Source organism: Balaenoptera musculus, chromosome 15 (assembly GCF_009873245.2).
Source record: "Balaenoptera musculus isolate JJ_BM4_2016_0621 chromosome 15, mBalMus1.pri.v3, whole genome shotgun sequence".
NCBI lineage: Eukaryota > Metazoa > Chordata > Mammalia > Artiodactyla > Balaenopteridae > Balaenoptera > Balaenoptera musculus.
Genome location: NC_045799.1, coordinates 15720969 through 15745793, shown reverse-complemented (window position 1 = coordinate 15745793; position 24825 = coordinate 15720969). Strand labels below are relative to the sequence as shown.

Genomic DNA, 24825 nt, shown 5'->3' with positions numbered 1-24825 from the left:
AACTCCTAGAAAAGAACTTAGGTAAAACATTCTCTGACATAAATCGTAGCGATATTTTCTTAGAGCAGTCTCTCAAGGCAAAAGAAATAAAAGCAAAAATAAACAAATGGGACCTAATCAAACTTAAAAGCTTTTGTACAGCAAAGGAAACCATCAAAAAAACAAAAAGGCAATCTACAGAAATGGCAGAAAATACTTGCAAATGATGTGACCGACAAGGGGTTAATATCCAAAATACACAAACAGCTCAGACAACTCAATATTGAAAAAACAACACAATCAAAAAATGGGCAGAAGACCCAAAGAGACTATTTTTTTTCCAAAGAAGACATACAGATGGCCAATAGGCACATGAAAAGATGCTCAACATCCCTAATTATTAGAAAAATTCAAAACTACAATGAGTTATCCTTACAGTGGTCAGAATGGCTATCATCAAAAAGTCTACAAATAATAAATGCGGGCTTCCCTGGTGGCGCAGTGGTTAAGAATCCGCCTGCCAATGCAGGGGACACGGGTTTGAGCCCTGGTCCGGGAACATCCCACATGCCGCGGAGCAACTAAGCCCATGCGCCACAACTACTGAGCCTGAGCTCTAGAGCCCGCAAGCCACAACTACTGAGCCTGCACAACACAACTACTGAAGCCCACGCACCTAGAGCCTATGCTCCACAACAAGAGAAGCCACCGCAATGAGGAGCCTGTGCACCGCAACGAAGAGTAGCCCCCGCTCGCCGCAACTAGAGAAAGCCCGCACGCAGCAACGAAGACCCAATGCAGCCAAAAATAAACAAATAAATAAATTATATATATAAATAATAATAATAATAAATGCTGGAGAGGGTGTGGAGAAAAGGGAACCCTCCTACACTGTTGGTGGGAATGTAAATTGGTGCAGCCACTATGGAGAACAGTACGGAGGTTCCTTAAAAAACTAAAAATAGAGCTACCATACGATCTAGCAATCCCACTCTTGGGTGTATATATCCAGAAAAGATGAAAACTCTAATTTTAAAAGACACATGCACCCCCAATGTTCATAGAAGCTCTATTTATGATGGTCAAGACATGGAAACAACCCAAGTGCCCATCAACAGACAATTGGCTTAAGAAGATGTGTACACACACACACACACACACACACACTGGAATGTTACTCAGCCATAAAAAAGAATGAAATATTGCCATTTGCAGCAACATGTATGGATCTAGAGAATATTATACTTAGTGAAGTAAATCAAAGACGAATACTGTATGATATCACTCATATGGGGAATCTAAAATATGACACAAATGAACTTATCTACAAAACAGAAATAGACTCACAGACATAGAAAACAAATTTATGGTTACCAAAGGGGAGAGGGAGGGAGGGAGGGATAAATTAGGAGTATGGGATTAACAGATACCAACTACTATATATAAAATAGATAAGCAACAAGAATACTCAATATCATATAATAACCTATAGTAGAATATAATCTGAAAAAAATAACTGAATCACTTTGCTATACGCTTGAAATTAACACAATATTGTAAGTCAACTCTACTTCAATTTAAAAAAAAAGTGGCTGCTACGTGTATAGTGTACATGCTAGCCTCCTTCCTTTTTTCCAACAGACTCTTTTCTGCAGTGTCTTCCTTATTTCTTGGTCAACCTCCAAGAGGTTGGAGGTTGGAGTGGCCAGATGGATGGTCTGTGGCTACAGGACCCTCATTTGCTCTCCGGCACCTCAGTTTCTAACTCTGCCCCTCTCTAAAGGTGGGCTGGCTTATCACTCATAGAGCCTGTTGTCTTAATGCACATGCTTTAGGGTCAGACACGCGCAGGTTCTAACCCCAGTCCTGGCTGGGTGGTTTTGGGCAAAGTCGTTTAGCCTCACAGAGTCTCAGAGTTCTTGTTTGTAAATGGAATCACCCGCACTCAGCTTACCTGGCAAGCGAGGATCACAGGAGATAATGGATGTGAAAGCTCGCTGTAAGCTGTAAGACGTTCTTCAAGCATGCAGGGTAATATGCAAACAACATGGGCCATTGCTATTGGTTACTGCATGTCAGGAACTGTTCTAAGGCTAAACCAGCCTTAGATTCAACCTTCCCAACAACCCTACAAAAAAGGATTCCAATTTCACAGCTGTTTAACCTGGGGCTCAGGGAGGTTAAATCATTCGTCCGAGGTCACTCAACTAATCAGTCTTCAACACCCCTTAGGCAGCTGATCAGAAGCTCACATCTGGTGTGTGGATGGGTTTGTTTTCACTGGTGTTATGGACTGAACTGTGTTCCCTCAAATTCATGTTGAAGCCCTAACCCCATAATGTGACTGTATTTGGAGACTGGTCCTTTAAGAAGGAGATTACATTAAAATGAGGCCATTAGGGTGGTTGTGGTTTTAACTGGTGTTGTTGTAAGAACAGGAGATTAGGACACACAGCTAGACACCAGGAATGTCTGCATGTAGAAAAAAGACCATGTGAGCACACAGCAAGAAGGTGGCCATCTGCAGCCCAAGGAGGCCTCAGGAAACATAACCTGTGACACCTTGATCTTGGACTTCTAGCCTCCAGAGCTGTAAGAAATACATTTCTGTTGTTTAAGCCCCCCAGTCTATGGTACTTTGTTATGGCAGCCTTAGCAGACTAATACAACTGGCATTCCTCAATTGCAGTGGGTCTGTCCTGCTCTGACATTAGGCAGAAGGCTCAGTAGCAAGGACCCCATGTCAGATTTGTTTCCCCACTCCCTCCGCATCCCAGATAGGGATGTGCTCTGGAGCTTCTCCAAAGATGCTCAGGCCAAAATGCACAAACCTTTGTCCAGTGGACCAGATGTGGCCCCCAGATGGTCTTCTGGTTGTTTTAAATTGTCTCTGAATGTCTTTAGACCAGAAGGGTTTTTCCAAACTTTTTTGACCAGTATATACAGAAAGACAGACATTTATATCATCACCCAGTAAACACATGGGATTCATAATTGAAGCAAGTGCTCCACCAAATAAGACTTACCTTACTAAGACTTACCTTTCCTAGTCCTATTTCCTATTTCTTTCCTATTTCCTATTCCATTCCATTAAAAAAAATACTTGTTGAGACGCACTAAACTGATTTCACAACTCAGTGATGGGTCTCAACCCACAAGTTGAAAGACTATGCCCTAGATAGGACCTGGGCTTCCCAGTCTGGCAAAAGTCCCACTGTCTTGGCGACTTGTAATACCTTGGCCCTACCCTTGTTTGCTCTGCCTGCCCAGGTTAGGAGCAAGAAATTGAGGTATAAGCTAGAGGCGTCCAAATAGCAGCTCTGAGAGAGCAGGCGTGTGGCTCCTGCAGGCATCCAACCCGGGCCTTGCCGACCCCATGATGGGCAGCTATTTCTAGCTCCAGGATCCTCCTAAAAGCCAAGGAGCCAAAGACCTCTCTGGATCCTCCACAGGCTCTCAGTCTATTGCCACTGTGCTCCATGCCAAGCCCCTGGCCTCCAGAGGTTGGTGGTGGTGATGGTGATGGTGATGGTGATGGTGATGATGATGATGATGATGATGATGTTAACGGCAGCCACTTGTACAGCCAAACTTGCAAATACTCTTCTTGCACAAAGCACACATTCCACTCTCACAGTAACATTATCAGTGGGTACTATTAGTATCCGCATTTTACAGATGAAGAAGCTGAGGCTCAGAAAGGAACTTGTTCAAAGTCGCACAGCAAGGTGTGGCGCTCAGATTAACCACAGTGCTCTACTTCCTCCAGATGAGGCCCTGCAGGGAGCCCCCCACCCCCAAGAAGCACCTCCTTCTCCCTCTGATACTGCAGCCCGCCCCGCCCCCAGGCCCCTCACCTGCAGGACTTTGCCCTGGGGACTCTCGGGAAACAGCAGCACCTGGTTATACAGCGGGTCCAGCGACTTGCGAGCGACTTTGGTCTTCTTCTTGGCAATGCAGATGCCGTTCTCTAGCAGGTAGGCTTTGATGTAGGCCGCTGGGGACAGAGGCCAGCAGGATGAGTTCTAGCCTGAGCCCCAAATGGTGGGCGAAGGGCACAGCAGAGGGACCCGCTGCTGGGGATCTGAGTCCCCCCAGGGGGTCTGCAGAAGAGGCAACAGGGGCAGGTGGGGGTAGGTGGTGGGGTGCAGCCAGGGTTAGCTGGGGCCTACGCGGCCCCCTCGGGTGGTGCTGCCTGCCTCCCCCTTCCTTTGCTCACCCTTTCCCTCTCTCAGTCCCTGGCTTGCCCACCCTTCCCGGGCTTATATATTCGTGGTTGACCCATTCACTCAGATGTCTGCTGAGCACCCACAGTATTCCATGAGCGCTACCAGGCGCTAGGGTAGAACCATAAACAGGAAAGACAGTCCCTGCCCCCCAGGAGCTCAGTCCAGCCGGGAAGGCTGACAAGGTCAACGGACAATTTCAACTGGGTCTCCAGAAAAAATCCTAAATCATCAGTTACACAAGAGTCACTTGCTTTGGGACTGAGGGATCCCCCAGAGCTGGACCCAATTTTCTCTCTTCTAGACCCAGACAGCCCTCAGGGCATCCCCCCGACCTCCACCCCCCACCCTGCAGACGGGAGGGCAGCCTCCACACCTGGCAGTGTCTTGGAGCCTGGCTTGGCCGTCAGTCCCCGAGCCTGGATGATGTCCACTTCGAGCTGACCGTTCCGCTCCTGCAAGCCGATCTCCACATCCCCTGCAGAAGACCCCAAGAGCTGAGACTGGGAAGTGGCTTGGAAGCTCCGTCAAGGACTCAGCTCCTTCTCTCCGCTGAGGGATGAAATCCCTTCCCGCTGCTCCCAGCCCCGAACAAGAGCAGAACCAACTCCCACACCAAGCGCCCGGGCTCCGCGGAGCGCCTGGCAGGTAGGAACTGCGCTCCAGGCTGGGTGCTCAGCAGATGGAGCCCAGGCAGAGGGGAAGGAGGGAGAGACACGGGGCTTCTGGTGGGGACCCCCCCAACATTTGGAACAGGTCTTGGGACACTCACCCATCGGCGTGGTGGCCAGGGTCTGGCGGCCCACAAACTGTGCTGGCCCCATGCTGCCCAGGAAGTCACTGAACTGGGCGTCCGATGCCAGGCAAACTCCCCCATAGTTAAGGCTGCAAGAAGAAAGGATGAGACAAAAGCAGACGTTCCCAGGGGCCAACTGAGGACTCTGATGACTCAGGCAATCAGCTCCAGAATGGCCCTCATTCCACAGCGATTCTGTCCACATCCATCACCCAGCCTCAGGCAGACCGCTGTCCTATCTCTGCCTCCTTTCTACTTTAATGGCCCTAAAATCTCAGCTCTGACTCCCAAAATTCCAGGGCTTAGCTTCTGTGTCCTGTACCTTTCCCTGTCCTACCCCTCCTCGCCGAGCCTCAGGTTCCCCCTCCATGAAATGGGTATGGTGACACCTGCCTCTCTGGGTGGCTGTAGGACTCACGGGAGATGATGTTTGTCAATGCCTGGCTCTATGGGTGAGAGCTGCGACACTCAAGTGTGGTCCAGAGACCAGCAGCATCACCCGGGAGCTAATTAGAAAGGGAATTGAGGCCCACTCCACTCCCCAGCTGCTGAATCAGCGACTGGCTTTTAACACAAGCCCCAGAAGACTTGTTTGCACTGGACAGTTTGAGATGCACGGCGCCAGTGGCTCAGCCTCCGAGGTTCCACTTGTTCTTGCCACAGAGCTGCCCAACGTCCACTCGCCTTCCTTTGGGAACAAGACCTCAAATCTCCTTTGGGGAGCCCCTTCCCCCAAGGCATTGATTCCCATGGAGCAGAGCAGACCTGGTTCCAGAGGCTGGCGTAGGCTCAGCCTAGTCAATCAAGCCGTTCCTTCCTTAGCCAGTGACTGGCTCAGAGTTGGGCGTGTGGCCCAAGGCAGCTCACAAGAATCTGCCCGGGAAGATTTCTTCGAACTGTAGGAAGTGAGAAGCTCTCTCTTCCCATCAGATTTGAACCTGAGACAGAAAACTGGAGCCTCTGGCAGCTCTCTTGCTGCCGTCTGGAGCCCACGAAGGAAAATATCACACAGGTGGCACTGCGTGACCTCCTGGATCAAACTCTGCCTGAAGCAAGAGATACTTCTTTTTTTTTTTTTTTTAGTTACGTAAGTCAACAACAACAACAATTATTATTATATTATTTTGCTGAAACCAATTTTAGTTTTTTCTTTCCCATCTCCTAGGTCTGTTGTATTTAATGAGATCAGGTGCTAAGTACCATGCCTGATGTGCCCCTATTACCTTTAGGAGCAAAGCATTCTCATAGGAACCTTGCCACAAACAAAGGAGGTTGGTTTTGTTTTGTTTTGTTTTGACTTTATCAGCATTATTCAGATGAGGAAGCAGGTTCAGGCTAACCTAAAGCCAGAACTCACAGGGCAGAGTCAGCACTTGGATACCACACTTCTAAGGCCAACCTCAGGTGACTTTCCACCTGGGCATGTTCCAAGAGTAACAGCTAACTTTTAATAAGCACGTACTGTGCGCTGGGTTTCACGGCAGCAGCCAGGGCCTCTTTGAACAGGAAGGGGAGCCTGCCTTGGGCCTCAAGGGCACTGCACACTTTGTTCCCCAGCCTGAGAGCAGCTGCCACCCTGCCCCCAGCTCCCTTCTCAGGGAACCTGCTGGGCTCTCGGCCTTGAAGGAGCAGGAGGAGCATCCAAGGGAGGTGGGGGTCTGTGGTTCCACTCCGAGGGTGCCCCCTTCTGCTTCCAAACCACTCTGCTAGTCTACCTTTTCCCCAGTTCTTCAGAGAGAACAATTCACTCACGGTCTTCTCTGCCTGTACCCAGCTCTTCACACCCTAGACATGCTCCTTGGTGCTTGAACCATAGCTGTCTGCCTTTACACCTCATTGCTAATTCACAAAACCTCACAGCTGGCAAAGGATATACCTGCTGGCTCTGCAAACAGTTACAGGAAGGTGTCCTCCAACCCAGCAGACTCCCTATTTCATAGATTGGAAGACTGAGGCCAGGAGTGAGAAAGACACCTGTCCGAGGGCTATATGATGGCAGTGCCTGCTACTATACGAGGCCACTGCCCAATTCATGTCACCCAAGACTACTTGACCTTTATGTATAAAATTCCAAGCAAGCTGGGGGAAGAAACAAGAGAAGACTCCGTGCACAAACACCTTACCATTCTGCTGAGCAAACAAACATATTGCCCCCAAAGAAACAACTAAAAAAGACTACTGTCTTCTTATGAGGCACAACCAGTCCTCTACCCGCCCACCTTGGGTTGTGGGAGCCCCGGGGGCCTTAAGAAGAGAGGAATCACTGCTGGCTGCAGTGGCCCAGAATGGACCAGGAGAGGAGAATTTGAAGTGGGGGCCAATGGATACACAGGGTCCAGCAACAAGGGGAGAGGAAGGAAGGTCACCTCCCACATACTATCTTCTCTCTATCCTGACCAGAGTCACCAGCAGAGGGTCCTGAGGTCCTCAGGATGGTGAAAGCACAAGAGTAAAGGAGCTTAGTGAGGAGCAGGAGAGAGTAAGTACTTCTCTCTCGCCCAGGAGGGTGACTGAGACAAGGCAGGGGCAAGAGAGTCTAGTTCAGGACCTTGGAGAAGGTCTATGTTGCAGGTGTATACAATGTCACAGAAGACAGGAAAGGACAGAGGTCCAGGAAGAAAAGAGGGAAATCAACTGTTTTAGGCTTTTGGACATTGAGGAGAAAAGGACTGTATTTAGCCATGGATGATTTATAATAGTAAAAATGGAAACAATCTAAATATCTGACAGTAGAGGAATTATAAACACGTATTGGATTAAAAAAAAAAAAAGACAAGAAAAAAGGAGCCTGGCTGGGTGCAATGACCAGAAACACCTGCACCGAAGTCTGCATGAGCAAAAATACAAATGTCTGTATTAAGTCATTATCATTAAGCCATAAGTCATTGATTGAAGAGGCTAGTTACAGCAACTGGTTTGACTAATGAATGCAGTGACCCTGTCCCCTGGCCAGAGCTGATGGACCCAGGGTCAGACAGCTGACCCAAGCTCAGTCAAGCAAAGACTCTCTCTGGGAAATGAAAGAGAAGCCCGGAGACCAGCAGTCACGAGAACTGAGCCATGTGAATGGCCTGTCCTCGAAAAGAGCCCCAAACTACTAGCCACCCAGTCCTGTCCACCGGTTCTTTCCTCAAGCGCATGAGATGTCCCAGAATCATTCCAACAGATTCTGCTTTGACTTAACGTTATTGGCAGAGTCAATGGAAGGATAATAATTTGAGATTTTAGCCTGAGTACTTTTTCATTTTCATGATTTCCTACTACCTGCTGCCACCCTTTCCCCATTCAGGCAGGAGTCACGGTATCCTAGGTCTACTGCCTCAGAGAAGGGATGACCCGGTAGGATGCAGAGAACAAGACAGTCAGATTCTTAGCTTTTGAGTTTCAAATCTAAGAAGCAGCAGTCTTGGAAGGAGAGGTGCAAAACCTGGCTGTCCTGCCCGTGAGTAAACAAACCAACCCCAAATCCCCAGTCTGGGAGAGCAGAGGGAGTCAGGCAGGGAGGGAAGAGAACGGAGGAAGGTCTGGGTCCCCAGGCTGGGCTGGTGGTGCTAAGGGATGATGGGAAACTCCACAGAGGTTTGGGGATTCTGAAAGCAGAGGGGACTCGTGCCCATCCTTCTTATTGGGTGGAGGTGAGAAAAGGGCGCCATGCTTTGCAGAAATGTTGTCTAGTGTCCTGTCAAATGACTCTGGAGCATCTCTGAGGCTCTGTGTGTCCCTCCACGCCCTGGAGAGGAGCATATGTTCCCACTGCACCTGAGAGAGGACCAAACTAAGATATGGCAGAGTAGTACTGGAACCCAGGCAGTCAAGCGTCCGAATCTATTATCTCTACAATTATGCAACGGTGTTATAGAGAAAGTATGGAAAAAATAACTTAATTACCTGGGGACAGAAATGGATACCCGCTATTCTTGCAAACCCAAAGAACCTGAATTAACAGCACGAAAGCTAAGACCTAGACTCGCTCACAGCTGGTGACCTGGCCTTTCCTCCACGCCCGTTTCTCTTCCACCCCAGCCTCCTGAGGGTCCGGAATCCATTCTCTTCGGAGGGTCTGGGCTCTAAAAGCTCGAGAAATAGCGGTACCTCGTGGGATCTAAGGCACTGAAGGGGCCCAGCCCCCCAAGGCAGAGCAAGGCCTTCTGCAGCCTGAAACGGAAAGTTTCCTCCAACATCGTCCTTGTCTGCCTCAGTTCCTGGTGGGACTGTGAGCAGACAATGGGGACCTGGCAGGCCTGGTAACTAGCGGTAATTGTTTATAATATCTGGGTGGCGGCCTGATTTCCCATCCCAGGGTGCCTCGCTGGCTGCCAAGGAACCAGGCTGACGCCCCAGAAACCTTGAACGGATTGTCCCATCCTCCATGGGGCTGGAGGGAGGAAGAATAAAGTGGAGGTAGGTCCCTGCTGGCCAGGGGACCAACTGCGTCAGAGACCCCGCTCCACCTCGGGGACTTCCCTGGAGAAGGACGGAAGGCAGAGGATACAAAGTCAGAGCTGGTCCTACTCCTCACTGGCCAAGTGCCTGCTGTGTGACCTCTGGCCAGCTGCTGGAGGCTCTGCACTTGAATCTTCTTACCTGCAAACGAGCCCACACCTACCCTAGAGACAGAGTGCAGCCCTTCCACTGCTGGGTGCCTGTGCTGAACCAGTTTTAAATGTTTTGAAAATCTCTGCTTATAGGATCCATTCCCAAAGGGGTAGGAAAGAGCGTGCTGAATCGGTAAATGCCACATACTTGCTGCTACTTAGACCATGCCTCATTCAGCAGGAACTCAATAGATGTTTACTGCCGAACCCTTGGGCTGTCCCCAAACTGGGAAAATATACTGGTTGAGACTGAACTCGGCATAATACAGACCTTGGGTTCCAGGGCTGTGCAACCTGAGGTAAGTTTGGTAATCTCTCTGAGCTGCATGTATAAAATGGAAATAAATTATAGTCACCTGGCTGAGCTGTTGGGGAGAGTCAACAGGATGACGCAGGCAAGGTGCTTAGCAAAGGGCCTAACACACAGCATGTGCTGAATGAATAAAGGATTGAGACGCTGTGGCTAGCGGGTCCCTGCTGCCTGGCCTGGGAGAGCCTCTTCTCCCTCTCTGTGGTGTTTTCATGGCACTTCCAATTCCAGACCTATTAGGAAGTGCAGCATCTGGATGCCTGAGACAAAGCCCAGGTCATCTGGGGCGGGGTGGGAGGGGCAGCAGGGTGGCTACAGCAGCTGATTCTTCCAAGGGACACGTGCCACCAGGCAGAGGCAGAGACCTGAAACAGGATTAAAACCTCTGTTCTGCTGGCCTCTTATTTTGTGTTATTGGTGAAATTAGATTTCCAGCCTTTCAAATCCTGTTAGTTTTGTTTGTGGAGCTGAAACCCATTTGTCTTTTATTATTAACCTTTGAGCTCAGTTTGGCCTCTGGTTTTCCCATGTTCTCAACGGTTAAAGAAATAATTGGGTTATTCGGGGGTTTTGACTTCTACTCTCTTTTCCAGATGGATCGCCTGTCTCAACTCATCAGAAGTTAAAAGGCGGCCCAGCCCTCGTGGTGAGTATGGGTTATGCGGTTCTGAAAGGTTCACGGGCTCTCTGTCCATCCATTCACCACCTGCCCCTACATGTCCATCGCCTATCCATCCACCCTCCCACAGCCTCGCTGAGCCTGCAATACAGTCGGTCCTGCTGTAACGCAAAACATACATTCCTAAAAACCACAGTGCAGTGCAAAGTCCTGCAGTCAAACACAGAGCTTATGGGGAAAATATGGTTAGGGGCACAACACCCGAACAGTGTATCAAAAAAAAAAAAAGGACAGGGACATAATAAAAAAGGTGGCACAGTCTTATACCTGTAAGATGGTTAAGAAACGCATAGATACTACAATAAATATGGTGCTTTACCTTGAAGACAGCCTGACGCTTGCTCTTGGAAATGAGTGTCAGCAGGTCTGCAGTGTGAGTTACTGCAAAGTGGTGACGGAGGGCTGCCTGAAACGGACGGGTGGGAAGCTGTAACGCCAGGTGTGTGTGTGTGGCGGGGGGGCTGAGGGAGGAGGAAGCAAGAAGTATGTTTTGTGCATTCCTAAATGGGTGCAGTTTCCCGAGTTCACCTCGTGTTTCTCGTGGATGAAATCACACCTGAGCAAAGGCGAAATTTATATTGTGCTCAAATTATTCCAGAATACTTCAATCGCGTTGGAACAAATTTGCGTTTTCAAAACACGCACTGCAGCAGAATTGACTGTATGCCAGGATACACAGCATCACACAATCCTGACTCCAGCTTCTCAAGTATTCAAGACATTCCCAAACCTACCCCTCCCCCAACCCCGGGCCACGAGAGCGTAGCTCCTAGGCATGAAGCCAGGGATTTATTTTTTATTGATCAAAAGCTTGCCATGAGCCAAGCACTGATAGTACTAAGTTATCCATATTAACTCATTTAAACCTCATTTAACAATGCTGTGCAAGCTAGGTACTTATTATTAATACCCACTTTCCAGAAGGGGAAACCAAGGCACAGAAAAGTTAAGTAACCCGACCAAGATCACGCCGCTGCTAAGTGGCAGACCTGGGATTTGAACCTGGGAGTCTGGTTCCGGGGTTCATCTACTCTGCCTCTCTGCTACGCTGTCTCTGTGTCCCGAGGGGACCTTAGCCTTGCCCAGGGCAGAGCACAGGGATTTGCAGTCCACGCTTTGGGGTCAGGCAGTCTGGATCTGAATCCTGATTCCCCCCACTCACTGGTTGTAGAGACACATTCTTCACCACTCAGAGCCTGGGTTTCCTTTTCGGTGAAGTAGGAATGAACAATGATAGGCCACCCTTGGTGCTGCTGTAAGTATTAAATGAGATGAATGCCTTAGAACAGAATTTGGTGCAGTCAAGTGCTCAACAAATACTGGTGCTTATAAAACAGAAGCAAACAAATCCCCAGCTCCTAGCCCATGGCCACATCTGTCCTGCTTGTCCTTCAGGCACGATGACTGCTAAGTAGCAGAGGTGGGAAAGGGAAAGGGGGTTCTGACCACCCACCCATCCTCCTGGGCCTTTGGTGATGACTGAAGCAGCCTTGACAGCAAGCCACCCTGAGGCCGGGTGCAGTGGCCCTGCCATCGGCTCACACTCTGCTCTCCAGAGCTGTGGGCACCGTGACCCAGACACCCGGGGAGCAGGACGCTGATGACCCAGACCCCACAGGACAACCAGGGGCAGAGGGAAGGAGGAGGAGGGACACCAGCAGCCAGCCTGGAGAGCTTCGCGTTTATGGGGAGGATGCTGAGACCCTGGGTCTGTGATGAAGGAGGCTGGGGAGGGGCGGGGAGGAGAGGCAAGTGTGTGTATGTACTTCTGCACGTAGTCTCCACCTATTACTCATCCAAATTTGTGGGGCATCTCCTGTGGGCCAGGCCCTGTGCTGAGCAGGCACCAAACTCAGTGTCTAGTAGGACAGACAAGACACACATGTGACAAGTAAGACAGACTGCTGGGTGCTGTGGTGGGGGAAGAACAGGCTGTGGAAGCTGCTGATGCAGCCAGAGGAATGGCAGACCTGAGCCGTTCCACTTCCCCTGCCCACTCCCAGGACAGACATTGCCAAACAACCTCAACGCTCCTGCCAGGCCCGGACCGCACTTCAGAATCCTTCTCAACACAGCACTCCAGGAAGCCACTATCAATTAGCTGAAGTTGGCACATGAGATATAGCTTATGTTCTTAGCTGAGATCTGGAGGAAGAATGAGTCAGAGGGTAAAGAGGGAGCAGGGGTAGGAAAGGGAGTGCCAGGTAGAGGGAGCAATGTATGCAAAGATCTGGAGGTGAGACGGAGGGAAGTGTAAGAGGTTCAGTGGTGGAGCAGGGGGCACACAGCTGCGGACTGGGGGAAGCTGGCAGAATCCAGAGGAAATAAGTGCTGAGTGACAGACTGTGCAGTTTAGACCAAAAAGGAGACTTGCAAGTATCCAGGCAAGAGTGATGAGTGGCCTCACGGCTGGGGGAGGGGAGGGGAGTGGATGGAGTCAAAGACAATTAGGAGTGAAATGGTAGAGCCCAATCATGGACTGGATACGGAGTGCGAGAGAGCAGGAGGTGTCTGGGAGAGTCGTCTGGTTCGGGCAGCTGGGAGATGGTGGCGCTGTGCACTCAGAAAGCACAGCAGACGCTGCTGCTGTCCCCCACATCCCCCGAGCCTCACCATGTCTGTGCTCAGTGACTTCTAACTGTTGGCACCCTCATTCCTCTGGCCATATTTCTCTGGCCCCCAAGAAATTTCTCTGGTCTCCAGAGCCCTCGTTGCCACAGGAAGGGCAGGAGAGTTAAACATGAACATCCATCAACCAGTAACCGATGAGAGTGGGAGTATAAATACCCCAGCTCCCTGGCCTCCCAGGAAATGACTCTCAGGCACCTGTTCCACACTGACTCCTAGAGTCCCCATCAGGATTAAGCTCCGGATGCCCACAGTGGCAGCTGGCTTCTCAACACACATGTTATTGGATGCCTCCCCTGCCCTCTCTCTCTTATTGGCCCCTCCACCATGGTTTTCCAGAATCACCTTCCAAGTAAACTGCTTGCACTCAAATCCATGTCTTGGGTCTGGTTCTGGGGAACCCAAACTGAAGCAGATGGTCACCAGGGAGTATCTCAGGATTGATGAGGGGTCTGGGGAGGTACTCATGGTCCTTTCTCAGGGGGCTTGAATCCTTGCCCTTTATCTAGGGGATACGGGCCTGCTTGGGGCGGGGGTGGGAGTGGGAGCTTGGATGGTTGCCCAACCTATAACTGTTCCCTTCCATCCTTAATATACAGAACCAAATTTTCAATCAGGCAGAAAGGGGCATTGGAAAAGAAAACCCCTCCCCAGTCCCAGGGGATAAACCAGGATTGGTCCACCATGCTGAGGCCTGAGGAGGGAAAAGAAAGACTCGTTGAGCCACCAAACCATCCTGGAAGCATCCACCTCCAGAAATCTTGACAGATGCAGCCATTAAAGGAGGGAAAGAGTCGAGTAGAATGGTTAAGGGCAGACTCCAAATGCTAGATTTGAATCCCCAAAATTGAAGTCACTTACTGGCTGTGTGACCTTGGGCAAATTAATTAACCTCTTTTGGCTTTCATTTCCTCATCTGTAACATGAAGATATTAACAGTTCCAGGGTTATCAGGTCATTGGGAGAATTAAATGAGTCAATACGTGTAAAAACACTTAGCACAGTGCCTGCACGTAGCAAGTGCTCTGTATAGTGTTAGCTCTAGAACATTACTACCGTTAAGCCAGAGCTTCTCAACCTTAACCCACGAACCACCTGGGGATCTTGTTAGAAGCCTGAGATGAAACCAAAGCAATCTTGAAAAAAAAAAAAACAGAGTTGGAGGAATCAGACTCCCTGACCTCAGACTATACTACAAAGCTACAATAATCAAGACTATAAGGTACTGGCACAAAAACCGAAATATAGATCAATGGAACAGGATAGAAAGCCCAGAGATAAACCCACGCACCTGTGGTCAACTAATCTAGGACAAAGGAGGCATGGATATACAATGGAGAAAAGACAGTCTCTTCAATAAGTGATGCTGGGAACACTGGACAGCTACATGTAAAAGGATGAAATTAGAACACTCCCTAACACCATACACAAAAATAAACTCAAAATGGATTAGAGACCTAAATGTAAGACTGGACACTATAAATCTCTTAGAGGAAAACATAGGAAGAACACTCTATGACATAAATCACAGCAAGATCTTTTATGACCCACCTCCTAGAGTAATGGAAATAAAAACAAAAATAAACAAATGGGACCTAATGAAACTTAAAAGCTTTTGCACAGCAAAGGAAACCATAAACAAGACAAAAAGACAACCCTCAGAATGGGAGAAAACATTTGCAAACGAATCAACGGACAAAGGATTAATCTCCAAAATATATAAACAGCTCATGCAGCTCAATATCAAAAAAACAAAAAACCCAATCCAAAAATGGGCGGAAGACCTAAATAGACATTTCTCCAAAGAAGACATACTGATGGCCAAGAGGCACACGAAAAGATGCTCAACATCACTCATTATTAGAGAAATGCAAATCAAAACTTCAATGAGGTATCACATCACACCGGTTAGAATGGGCATCATCAGAAAATCTACAAACAATAAATGCTGGAGAGGGTGTGGAGAAAAGGGAACCCTCTCGCACTGTTGGTGGGAATGTAAACTGATACAGCCACTATGGAGAACAGTATGCAGGTTCCTTAAAAAACTAAAAACAGAATTACCATATGACCCAGCAATCCCACTACTGGGCATATACCCAGAGAAAACCATAATTCAAAAAGACACATGCACCCCAATGTTCATTGCAGCACTATTTACAATAGCAAGGTCATGGAAGCAACCTAAATGCCCATCGAAAGACAAATGGATGAAGAAGATGTGGTACATGTATACAATGCAATATTACTCAGCCATAAAAAGGAAAGAAACTGGGTCATTTGTAGCGACATGAATGGACCTAGAGACTGTCATACAGAGTGAAGTAAGTCAGAAAGAGAAAAATAAATATCGTATATTAAGGCATATATGTGGAATCTAGAAAAATAGTACAGATGAACCGGTTTGTAAGGCAGAAATAGAGACACAGATGTAGAGAACAAATGTATGGACACCAAGAGGGGAAAGTGGGGCGGGGGATGAATTGGGAGATTGGGATTGACATATATATATACTAATATGTATAAAATAGGTAACTAGTAAGAACCTGCTGTACAGCACAGGGAACTCTGCTTCACTGTACAGTAGAAACTAACACAACACTGTGAAACTATACCCCAATTAAAAAAAAAATCTTTTGAAACTTGTTTAAAAATAAATAAATAAAAATACTACCTTGCTAAATAGCAAAAGAAAAAAAAAAGAAAACTGAGATGATGCATTTCTTTTTATTCTTTTTTTTTGACCATGCCACGGTGGCATGCAGGATCTTAGTTCCCCGACCAGGAATCGAACCTGTGCCCCCTGCAGTGGAAGGGTGGATTCTTAACCACTGGACTGCCAGGGAAGTCCCAAGAGATGCTGCATCTCTAACAAGCTCCCACGGGATGCTGCTGGGCCGTGGGCCACACTTTGAATAGCAAGGGCTAAAGCCACTGTAACTGGTATCGTGTAGCCTGGAGCCCAAGCATTGTCACTGGCAGAATGGCCCAACCCTTGTGGGGAGCCCTTGTTCCCCAGCCCTGAGAGCTGGCTGCAGGCAGCATTTCCAAAGTTCTCTGTGCCTGCCCTTTGCATCTCTCACCACACTGCTAGTTGCGTGGTCAGTGGAAGGCAGGGTCTCTGAGATGCCCGGCCCAATTGTCTGGCACACTGTAGGTACTACATGAAAATCCACTGTAGGTGCTAAATGAAAACCCCTGTGCCCACTTGCGGGAATAAACACACCCGGCAGCACCAGGGGCTGCAGGCTGGCGGGGGCTCCTCAAACATGCCGGCTCCCTATAAGCCTCAGCTGGGCTGGCAGGAGCCCAGGGGGAGGACGGTCACACCCCCTCCTATTTCAGAGCCTGGCATCTGGGTCCTGCCAGTGCCCCAGATACCTCCAGAACAAAGAGGAGGCTGACCACAGCTCAGTGTCCCCACCTGTCCCTTCCACTTCCCTTCCTCACCCAGGTGTTGGGGGAAGGGGGTAGCACCTGGCTGGGCTCCACCAAGACTCAGCCCCTCTTGGGAGGGCAAGGCTCTCCCCTCTCCTGGACGAATCACCCTCCAAAGCACCTGATCCTTCCTCAACTGTCTCAAGACACCCACCGCAAACCTTTTAATAATCATAATCATCACAGCCAACATTTATCCCGTGCTTATCCTGTGCTAAGCACATTCTAGACACAATTATAATGGGGGTGGCTCACTCTATCTACTAGGATGCAACTGGCCACAAGGAGCAAAATACTCAACTTACAGTGGCTGAATCAACAAACAACAATACCAACAGCTAATAATAATAATGCTTGCTATGTGCCAGCCACTGTTCTAAGTGTTCTACATATATTAACTCATTGAATCCTCACAACAAGTCTATTAGTGGTCTGTACTATTATGGACCCCTTTCTATAGATGAAGAAACTGGGACCAGAGAGGTAAAGTAACTTCCCTAAAGCCACACAGCTCTTAAGCAGCAGAAATGAGGTTAAAACCAGGGTTGTCCGACTCCAGAGTCCTGGCTTTGAACACGTCTGTAATATAGCATACTCTCTGGTCCCTTAAATCACATGACAGCAAATGACAACAAGAGGCACCTCCTAAGCACCTGTCGTGTGCAGGCATCATCTCATTTCTTCTTCACGACACCCTCCTATGCTGCTCCCCTTGGACAGGTCATGTGGTCTCTCCGAGCCTTCAGCTCCTCTTCTGTAAAATGGGAATATGGGTTTGACCCCCTGCTGTTGTTCATTGCACCATGTTGCCGCCCCCATGACCTGGTCTTCTGACCTGTCTGCAAGGCCAACAGATGAGATGTTTATCCGCCTCCTTAAAGCTTAGAGGGGGGCTTCCCTGGTGGCGCAGTGGTTGAGAATCTGCCTGCCAATGCAGGGGACACGGGTTCGAGCCCTGGTCTGGGAAGATCCCACATGCCGCGGAGCGACTAAGCCCGTGAGCCACAATTGCTGAGCCTGCGCGTCTGGAGCCTGTGCTCCGCAACGGGAGAGGCCACGATAGTGAGAGGCCCGCGCACCGCGATGAAGAGTGGTCCCCACTTGCCGCAACTAGAGAAAGCCCTCACACAGAAACGAAGACCCAACACAGCCATAAATAAATAAATAAATAAATAAATAAAATTAAAAAAAAAAAAAAGCTTAGAGGACTAGAGACATGCCCAAGGCCATTCAGGGGGTCAGTGGCCAAGCCAGGACTAAGTACCCAGATCTCCTGACCCCCTGAAACTCAGCAGGGACCCACTGCTACCCAGATGCCTAGAATATCTTCCTCCAAGTTTTGATGCCTTGCCAAGTTTCTTAGGTTAAAGCAAACATTTGTTCCCTTCTTCTTCGTCCTCCTCCTCTCCCTCTCCCTCCCGCCTGTCCTCCTTCTCGTCTCGCCCTCCGGAAAGTCTCCCTAGGAGGTGGGTGGACCGGCAGCATCCGCCAAGGCAAGGCCATTCAGAGACCGGAGACGCCCCGTTTAGGAGGGGCGGAGGGGGAGAAGGCTTTCAGGCGGCAGAGCCCCCAGCTGCGAGGCAGGGCCAGAAACAGGAGGGGGGCAGAAGGTGGCAGCTGAGCCCCAGCCCCACCCCCCAGAGGCCTGGCTGGGTGTCTGGCCTTGGACAAGCCACTCAGCCAGGACTGTCCAATGGAACTTCCTATGATGACGGAAACGGTCGACATCTGCACAGTCCGATACAGTTGGTGCTGGACACGTGCTGCTACTGAGCACTTGAAATATGGCGAATGCAACAGACGAAAAGAATATTTAATCTTAATTCATTTACATTTAAATAGCCACATTCGTCCAGGGTCTATCACACTGGACAGCAGGGCACTTAACTTTTCCAAGCCCCAGTCTCCCCTTGTGCTTGACAAGGATGGTGATACCCCTGTCCACCTTGGCCGAGGACGGCTGAGACAATGAAGTGATGGGGTGCTGTGGTACAAGCCCCGGCTGAGAGTCGGGACTCCTGGGTTCCAGACCTATTAACATGCTGTGTGATCCAGGCCAAGCCCCACAACCTCTCTGAGTGCCCTGGTCATCTGTACAATGAGGAAGTCACTTTGGATCAAAGTTTCCTTGCCAGGGATGGGGTATAGGAGAATGTAGGAACCTGCTATAGTTACACGAAGTGTGTTTGTATGACTGTGCGTGTAAGAATGAGTGTCTGTGGGAGCTTCCCTGGTGGTCCAGTGGTTGAGAATCCGCCTTCCTATGCAGGAGACGCAGGTTTGATCACTGGCCGGGGAACTAAGATCCCACATGCCTCAGGGCAACTAAACCCGTGCACCACAACTACCGAGCCCAAGCACCTCAACTAGAGAGCCCACGTGCCGCAAACTACAGAGCTCACATGCAGCAACAAAAGGTCCCGTATGCCGCAACGAAGATCCGCGTGCCACAACTAAGACCTGATGCAGCCAAAAAAATAAGTAAATAAAATTTTAAAAATTAAAAAAAAAAATGAGTGTTTGTTTGTGTTAGGGTGCATATGTGTATATTTATCAGGGGAAAGCAGGCTCAAAGCTTTCCCAAAATTCTCAGAAGGGTCCATGATTGTTCCAACAATGAGAGCCCCAGTCTAGATTGGTCTTCTCCCAGGGGAGTCTTTTAAAAATGGAATTCCCAGGCTCCACTCTCAAGGAGTGTGATTCAGCAGCTTGGACTTGGGGCCCTGAGATCTGTATTTGTAGCAAGTTCCCAGAGATTCTGATGTACAGCTGGGGGAGAGAAACACAGGCAAGGAGCCAGTTGGACCTAATGTTTTATGACTTGATGTGTGTGAAACTCCTCATCAAGCAGTAGTACATATTTTTAAAAACCAATTGGGATTTAAGGAACTAAGAGAGTAAAGAGGAAATAACAACGATCCTAACAAAACCCCTTCCAACCCCCTTCTTCATTTACTGACACTGCTTTGCCAGCCACTGTGCCATGTGCTTTATAAATATTAACCCATTTAATCCTCATAAAACCCCCTATGAGGTTGGTAGTATTGTCCCCATTTTACAGACGAGGAAACTGAGGCACAGACAGGTGACCTGCTCAGGATCACACAGCCAGTGAGCGGTGGAGCCAGGATTGAGATCTAGGCAGTTGGGTACCAGAGTCCATGCTCCATCACACTCCCTCAGAGCATCCTTGCTTCATCACTTCCTTCTGAGGATGAGGATGACCCAGGAGCCCTGAGCCCTGAGTTAGCACCCCTCCCAACCTGAGGCTGACCCAGGGATCCTGGAGGGCGCTGCTCTGTCCCTCCTGCCCCATCCCACGCCCAAGACAACTGCGGGCCCCACACTCACTTGCCCTCAGAGCCGTAGCTGTTCATGCTGTCCTCGATGGACTCGTGGCTGGCCTGGCGCAGCGTCCTGCTGGGCATCTCCACCGCCAGGCCCGTCTCCGTGCTCCTCTGGATGGCCCCCTTCAACCTCCGGCTGTCCCCTTCTGGGCAGAGTGGCCAAGAGAGATGGGGGGAGAGACATGGGGTGGCAGGGGACAGAGAGACCAGTCCTCTGGTTAGTGTTTCAAAGGCTGGTGGCGGCCCAGCTTCGGCCTCTACCATCCCCATCCCCAGTCCATCAACCTCCTCCCACCACCGGCCTCACCTGCACCCACCCTCCCTGGGGCAACCCTGCCCTTTACACCCACCCAACAAACAGAAATCACATGAGTTCTCTTAGCTGGCAGATTCATTTACATGTACTTTTTTTTTTTAATTGAAGTATAATTGATTTAAAATACTGTGTTAGTTTCAGGTGTACAGCAAAGTGATTCAGTTATTTTTTTTCAGATTATATTCCACTATAGGTTGTTACAAGATACTGAATATAATTCCCTGTGCTATACAGTAAATCTTTGTTGCTTATCTATTTTACGTATTGTAGCTTGTATCTATCTGTTAATCCTAGCCTCCTAATTTGTCCCTCCCTCCCTCCCTCTCCAATTTGGTAACCATAAGTCTACGTCTGTGAATCTGTTTCTGTTTTGTACGTAGATTCATTTGTATTATATCTAGATTCCACATATAAGTGATATCATATAGTATTTGTCTTTCTGTCTGACTTCACTTAAGTATAACATTCTCTAGGTCCATCCAACATGTACTGTTTCTTGAATTCACTTCTTCCCTGCAATCTTCTCCAAATCGTTTCCCTCCTTCTCTTCAGCTACTATTTACCAAGCACCTACTATGTGTCATATTCTCTGTCAAGTGCTTTTCATGGATTTAGACCAGGGTTTCTCCACCTCAGCACAACTGGCAATGTGGATGCATTATTGCTTAGCTGTCAGGCACTGTCCTGTGCATTGTAGAAGGTCCAACAGTATCCCTGGCCTCTACCCACTAGATGCTAGTAGCACCCTCCCTCCAGTTCAGTCATGGCAGTCAAAAATGTCTCCAGACACTGCCAAATATCCTCTGGGGGGGGGAGCAAAAATCACCCCTGATTGAGGACCACCGATTCAGACCACTGGCACCCTGCCCAGGTTTAAATCCTGGATCTCCTTCTACTGGCTGTGAGACCTTGGGCAAATTACTAGTCTCCCTGTGCCTCCATTTCCTCGACTGTAAAATGGGAGAGCAGGGTTATTATGAGGACGATGGCCCTCTGCCCTTCTATTCCCTCTCTCTGATCATCCTCTCCCATCAGAAGCTCACACCTTCGCTTCCACTCCCTGATCAAACGTTACCTTATCCAAGCTCTCCTTGATCATCCCCTGGCCCCTCCCACCCCCGGCCCCTCTCCACCCAGCCCCCTGCTTTGGTTTTCTTCCTGACACTTACCACCCCGACATGTTCTACACTACTGGTCTATTGACTAGCTTCCTCCACGCAGAAGGTAAACTCCGTGAGGGCAATGCATTTCACTGTGTAGCATGTTGAAGCCCCAGGGCTGAGAACACAGTCCAGCCATTGTAGGTGCTTAATTAATGACTGCTGGATGAATGGGTGTCTGCCCTGAGACTGGTCTTAATCCTCAGCCGCCCAGGAAGTGGCTGCTCCTGCCCTCCCAGCTTTCGCACCAAGAACTTGGGATTAAGGCACAGAGAGTAAGGGACTGGTCTGTGCCGTAGAGTCAGAAGGCGGGGGTGGGGACGTGCGGCGGCGTTTGACCCTGGGATGGTCTCTTGGCTCCGTGCTCCACATCTTTGTGATCATGGCAAGCTTTACATCTCCCACCACCCTGGAGGGACTGTGGGTTTGCTAGAGGAGGGGGCGGATCTTTAGTGGGACCTTCCCCATCTCCCCACAGAGTCCGGGATGAGCTGACAGACCCCAGGGCCTTCACCAGTGCTCACTGACTGACCCATCAGGGGAGAGAAGTGCCACCCAAACCCCACGATCCTGCTCAGCAAGAGGATGGGAGCTGGGTCTGTGTGCCAGGAAACAAGGCGAGGCCAGGATGCCTCCTACTGGTCTTCTCCTGGCTTCCCTCCTCCCAACTCAACGATGGTGTCCCCTTCCTCCCTGACTTGCAGGCAGACAGACAGACACATGCACACACACGCAGAGATACAGATGCTCTGTGTGTGCTTCTCAGAGAGTGTGCCCACATGTTTCTCTCCTACATATATCTGCGTAATTCAGACACAGATGTCCACAAACTCAGAAAATCACACACACACACGAAAATGTGAAAACAGTATGTTAACGTATGTCTAAGTGTCTATATTTGTGTGTTGCCATGGGTCTCCACACATGTCATTCTGTGTTTCTGAGGCTAAATGGGCATGTGTGTCTGGGCATGTGCCAGTCACATGCAGACACGTGGCCGTAAGAAGTGTACACCAACCCACTCAAGAAAGCACACAGAGAAACCGACACAGCGCGCGTGTATGTGTGTGTATATGTGTGTGTGTCACCCTGGGTATTTCTGAACACGTGGGGGAATGTGCGTGTCCCTGTGTCTGTTTCCCGTCATTCCACACTTTGTTCTTTCCCTAATTTGTATCTGAAGTCCCCCCTCCCAACATTTCTGTTTCTCTGTGTATAGCAGGGTCAGAGGTACAGAAAGACTCAGAAACGCACACATGCTCACTCAGAAACACAGACTCACTCACAGGCACAGAGAGACATCCCTCCAACACACACACACACACACACACACACACACACACACGCGCGCAGTCACCTCCAAGGACAACCCCCTCCTTACAGTGGGGATACAGACCCACAACCTGGTTACCCTGTAGGCAGGCTGCAGATACCTTGCCTGGGACCTTCCCCTCCCCACCGAGCCCTGTTCTGGAGCCCCACACTGGCTCATCCTCACTCAGCAAGGTCTGACACATTTCTCCAGGAAGAAGGAGGACCAAAGCATGACAAACAACTCAGTCCCTAAGGGGGCTGGGCGGGGGGAGGTTTGGACAAGTATGGTTCACATCTGTGTAGCACTCGACAGCCCCAAAGCATTTCACATCCAGTACCCGCCGTGGGCCTCAGAAGAGCCCTACCGCAGCACGCAGGTGAGCCTGGCTTTGCAATCAGGTGGCCCAGGCAGAGTCCCAGCTCTGCAGCCAGTAGCTGTGGGACCTCAGGCAAGTCAGGCAGCACCGTGACATGCCACCTTCCCCCCCTCGAGAGTCCCCAATCTGGGGACCACCGCTGTACCCAACCATACCACACACAGTGCCACCAACTAACCTTGTCCATCCAACCCTTCCTTTTGTCATCTCTTGCTGACTCAGTGATGTCCCCAGAGTGACTGTCCCAATGCTTTCCCATCTCACCTTCTCCCACCCTCACTGGGACCTCCTCCCACCATCTGTCCTCTCTGGGCCTTGAATCTACCACCTCTCCATCTTCTGGCTCCTTCCACTCCTCCTGCAAGCCTACGCAAGGCTTCACTTCCTTCCCCACTCCCTTCAATTAACACACTCCTTCAGAGAACAGCCTCTGGCCACCATATGCCCAACCGCAGGACTGACTACACCAGTCTCCAATGGCGGCTCATGACCATGCACAAGGGCCTTATCTCAGCTTCCAACCCCAGAGTATGGCCCTTCTGCTTACTCAACAAGCATTTACTGAGTGCCTTCATGTCTGGTGGGGAGCCCTCCTGAAGATGTTAAACACACTCCCAAGTGCTGGTCTCCACTGACAATACACACAGGGATGGGAGACCCTGCTTCCGGTCCATAGGAGCCCAGAAACAGGTCCTGGTGTGACCCGCTGCACCGGACAATGTTGATGCTCCGCCCACATCCCCACACGTCTCCCTTCTTCCCACTTTCATGAGGTCCCACCACACTGGCTTCTGAAAGCCACTACAAGCCAACTTTTTTGGGGTCTGTTTTTACATCTTCCTTTGGGCTACTGAGCCCACTTTGTCCCCACACAGGCAGAGGCAGAAGTGCCTGGGAATTTGTGGCCCCCAAGTCCCTTAATCAAAGCCTAAATGGAACAAGAGAATGAACCCTCGGGTCCTTTGCCTCAGGTCAGAACAACTCTGGGGCATAACCCAGGCTCACAAGGAAGCCTGCAGGAGGGGCTGAAGCCGCCCTCTGTGGGATCTGCCCAACAGCACATCCCTGCTTGTTTCCTGGGTCCCCAGCCTCCTCGGGGAGCACTTCCTTTGTATGTCACCTGCACATGAATCTCATCTCTGGGCCCTTTTGGGGAAACTTGACCTAAGACACCTGGCTTAGCTGGCATCCTAAGGAAGTCAAGGTTCCAAAAAAGTTGCACAGGTGGGTTCCAGCATCACAGTGGAAATACCATTCCCTCCAAGAAGTGTGGTGATAAAAAGATAAGCTGCACAACAATGCAGGCATGGAAGGGGGCACACTTTCTGAAGGGATAGTTAAGGAATCAAACAAGAGGCTCCTTTGTCCGTGGTTATCCTAAGGCTCCATTGGAGAGGCCTGGAGTTTGAGTCCTGTAAACTTTGGGTACCAACTGTGAGACTGCCCTCAAGGCTTGCCACTGTGATGTACAAGTAAATGGAGTGTGGATGACCTATTTTTGGCTACCCACTCCCACTTGCTGTACCATGTGGGTTCTAAGTCCCTCCTCTCTCAACCTGTGCTGAGAGTGTGTGTGTGTGTGTGTGTGTGTGTGTGGCAGGGGGTGGGTAGGCATCTGGCAAAAGGTGTGTGGACAACTGGAGTCCCACCCAAACACAGC

At 49.7% G+C, this 24825-nt stretch overlaps 1 protein-coding gene across 1 annotated transcript in view; it reads right to left on the bottom strand.

The window, feature by feature from the left end:
* Positions 1–24825, bottom strand: part of RIMS4 (regulating synaptic membrane exocytosis 4) — a 65795-nt gene that overhangs the window by 5025 nt on the left and 35945 nt on the right. The window contains exons 2-5 of the mRNA XM_036826990.1: positions 20003–20141; positions 4978–5090; positions 4582–4683; positions 3837–3976 (exon numbers count right to left, since the gene is read on the bottom strand). Coding sequence (XP_036682885.1) covers positions 3837–3976; positions 4582–4683; positions 4978–5090; positions 20003–20141 — 494 coding nt within the window. The remainder of the gene's footprint in view (positions 1–3836; positions 3977–4581; positions 4684–4977; positions 5091–20002; positions 20142–24825) is intronic.